Source organism: Budorcas taxicolor, chromosome 7 (assembly GCF_023091745.1).
Source record: "Budorcas taxicolor isolate Tak-1 chromosome 7, Takin1.1, whole genome shotgun sequence".
In the NCBI taxonomy this organism is placed as follows: Eukaryota; Metazoa; Chordata; class Mammalia; order Artiodactyla; family Bovidae; genus Budorcas; species Budorcas taxicolor.
Genome location: NC_068916.1, coordinates 47,187,673 through 47,190,449, shown reverse-complemented (window position 1 = coordinate 47,190,449; position 2,777 = coordinate 47,187,673). Strand labels below are relative to the sequence as shown.

Sequence of the window (2,777 nt, the reverse complement as noted above, 5' to 3'; positions counted from 1 at the left end):
GGACTCAAGGCTGCAGAACTGCTCTGAGACTCGGCAGCGAGAGGACGCGGAGGACTCCCGGACTGAGCCCTCGGTGCACTGGTGTCTGGAGGTGCAGAGCAGGAACCCCGAGCTGCGGCCGAACGCACCACTCACCTCTCTCCGCCGCCACCGCAGCCCAGGGGTGTCCTGGAGCCCGGAGCTCAGCGGAGCTGGGGTTCGAACTGAAAGGACGGCCGTAAACCCAGGTGACTGATTCAGAACCGTGGGTGGCAACGGCGACAGATCTGAAAAGTCCGGGGATCGCGGGTGCCGAGCCGTCCAGCTCGGAGCGCTGGGGTCCACCACCCCGCAGATAGGGCAGCCGAGTGCGGTGGCGAGGAAGCAGTCCGGGGCTTCGCAGTCCCCGCGGTCCCGCAGGCACCTGGCTTGCGGTCGGTCGCGCGTAGAGGAGCGGGCAGGGCGCACCATGGAAGCGAAGTGAGGCGGCGGGGGGTCGGCAGCCCCGCGGGCCATGTACGGCGACGTGTTCAACACCACGGGCGGCCCCGAGGCGGCGGTAGGCGGCGCGCTGGCGCTGGCAGCCACGGTCAAGGCGGAGGGCGCTTTGCCGCTGGAGCTGGCCACCGCGCGCGGGATGCGGGACGGCGCGGCCGCCAAGCCCGACCTGCCCACCTACCTGCTGCTCTTCTTCCTGCTGCTGCTCTCCGTGGCGCTCGTCATCCTCTTCATTGGCTGCCAGCTGCGCCACTCGGCCTTCGCCGCTCTGCCCCACGACCGCTCTCTGCGGGACGCGCGCGCGCCCTGGAAGATGCGGCCGGTGTAGCCACACCGGGTCCCGGTCTCGCCACCAGCAGTGGGTATGAGCTGGGCAGGGTGTACCTGATGCCACTGGGAACACTGCACTTTGACCCCCACACCCTTCCCGCCCTCGAGCAGCACTGTGTGCATCTAGGGAGTCGGAGGCGTTAGGAGGCTGCAGAGGGTCCCCATCCTCCTGGTCGCGGGGAACTGCGCTGCTCCCCTGGTGGAGGCTTTCTTCCGTGGGCGGTGGGAGCAGCCGGGGTGCCTTCCTGAAGACTGCGCATCCGCCGGGACCAGGGAGCCTTCCTCGCTGCCAGCTGACTTCCCTACTTTGCCGAAGGAGCTGGCCAGAGGAGCGTGCAGCTAGGCAAGCGCGCAGCTAGGTTCGAGCTGCCTGTCAGGACTCCTTGGCCCTGTGGCCGTCTTCTTGCGGTTACTACCGCCTTTCGGATTCTTTGGCACTGGAGAGTCCCACTACGATCCGAGCGTGAACTCAGCTGGGCTTAGGAATGATGAGTCTCAGAGGCTTCGTCCCTGGGGTGGGAAGTGAGGGGACGCAGAGTTTAAATGGGTGCCGCCCGGGTCCGAGGACCCAGTTTTGTTTGCCCGCACACGGGAAGGGGAAGCTGGTCTAGAGGCACGGGGTTCCACCTGCAGCACTCTGTGGTTAGGATGTCCTGGGTCAACAGGGGCCACATTTCTACAATAAAACCTGCACCGAATTAGACCCAGTACTGAGGATGCTCTGGTCATTGGTTGCGCCACTTGGGAAAGGGGCACAAAAAGGGATCCTGAGCAGGCTGACCTAAGCACAGCCCACCTCCCACCTCCAAGTGGCCCAAGTCAGTTTTAATGGACATTTGCTCCTCTCCAGCTTCACCTTTCCCCAAGGTCAATCAGTTGCTTGCTCTGGCAAGTGTTTGTCAGAGCCGACCTCAGAGAAGAATTGCTGCCTCATCTGCTAAAACAAAAACAAAAACTCCCTGTAACAGGGCTCCATGGAGACCTGCCCTGTGGGGCAGTTCTTCCCACCAGGCATCCACTCTGTGGCTCTCAGAGGCTTTCTGGGCCTAAGCCCTTCCAGGAGTAATTTCTGGACCAGAACCACCTTGTGAAGCAGGGGCCTAAGGGTCAGGTGGTGGGAGCAGCTGTTCAGTACTTCTTCCCAAAGTAGACAGGAGGCCAGCTCTGGAGAACACGGCAGGAAAGGAATGGATGAATAAGCCCAGCTTGGAGGAGCTGATTTCAAAGAAACTGGGAAGGAATAGAAAGAATTGTAATAATCTTGACCATTTCCAAAGTTAACCTAATTCTAGGCAGTCTCTTTGTGGCAGCTTAAAATAGTTTCAGGAGTCACCTAGCTCATTAGGGCACTAGAGCTTAGAGAACGTTTGACTAAAAGGAGATTTGGTAGATTATTTAATCAAGTAGTTCTAAGCCATGTAGGGGTCACTCAGATTTTGAGACTCTGAAGAATGCTAAGGATGCTTGTCTGGCAAATGCATACAGGCACACAATTCCACAAACTTTTTGTGAGGGTTGTTGGACACTGAAACTTACGTAAGGATCTAAGCTGAGGCTTAGAAAAGACTTATTAGCGCTCCAGGCTTAGGCCAGAGCTCCCTACCACCACTTCTCCTCCTTCATCATTCCCAAGGAAGGATCCTTGGAAGTGCCCAAGATTCCTCCTGTTCCTATCCCATGAAGCAGCAGAGATGAGCATCTGACAGTTCATCTTGGGCTTGACTTCCATATCTTAGAGAGCTAACACCAACCAAGCCCCAGTGGAGCTAATTCTACAATAACCTCAGACAACAGTTGGGTTTTTGGAAACGCAGCCAAACCTTTCGAACCTACAGTAATGGTAACTCAGCTAATCAGTGTGACCCTTGGCTATGGAGAAGACTAAATGGAATAAATGTTGAGGGTATGGGAGCCCTGACTGGCATAATGGAATCACACACCGCTGATGCGGGGGACACTTCAGCTTTCAT

At 57.9% G+C, this 2,777-nt stretch overlaps 1 protein-coding gene across 1 annotated transcript; it reads left to right on the top strand.

Moving 5' to 3' along the window:
- Positions 1-493: 493 nt before the first annotated feature.
- Positions 494-805, top strand: SMIM32 (small integral membrane protein 32). The gene has a single exon (XM_052642490.1). It carries the CDS (start codon positions 494-496, stop codon positions 803-805), a length of 312 nt encoding a protein of 103 aa, XP_052498450.1.
- The last annotated feature ends 1,972 nt before the right edge of the window (positions 806-2,777 follow it).

Coding starts and splice junctions, on each gene's coding strand:
- SMIM32 (XM_052642490.1), top strand. CDS start 494: ATGTACGGCGACGTGTTCAACACCACGGGCGGCCCCGAGGCGGCGGTA.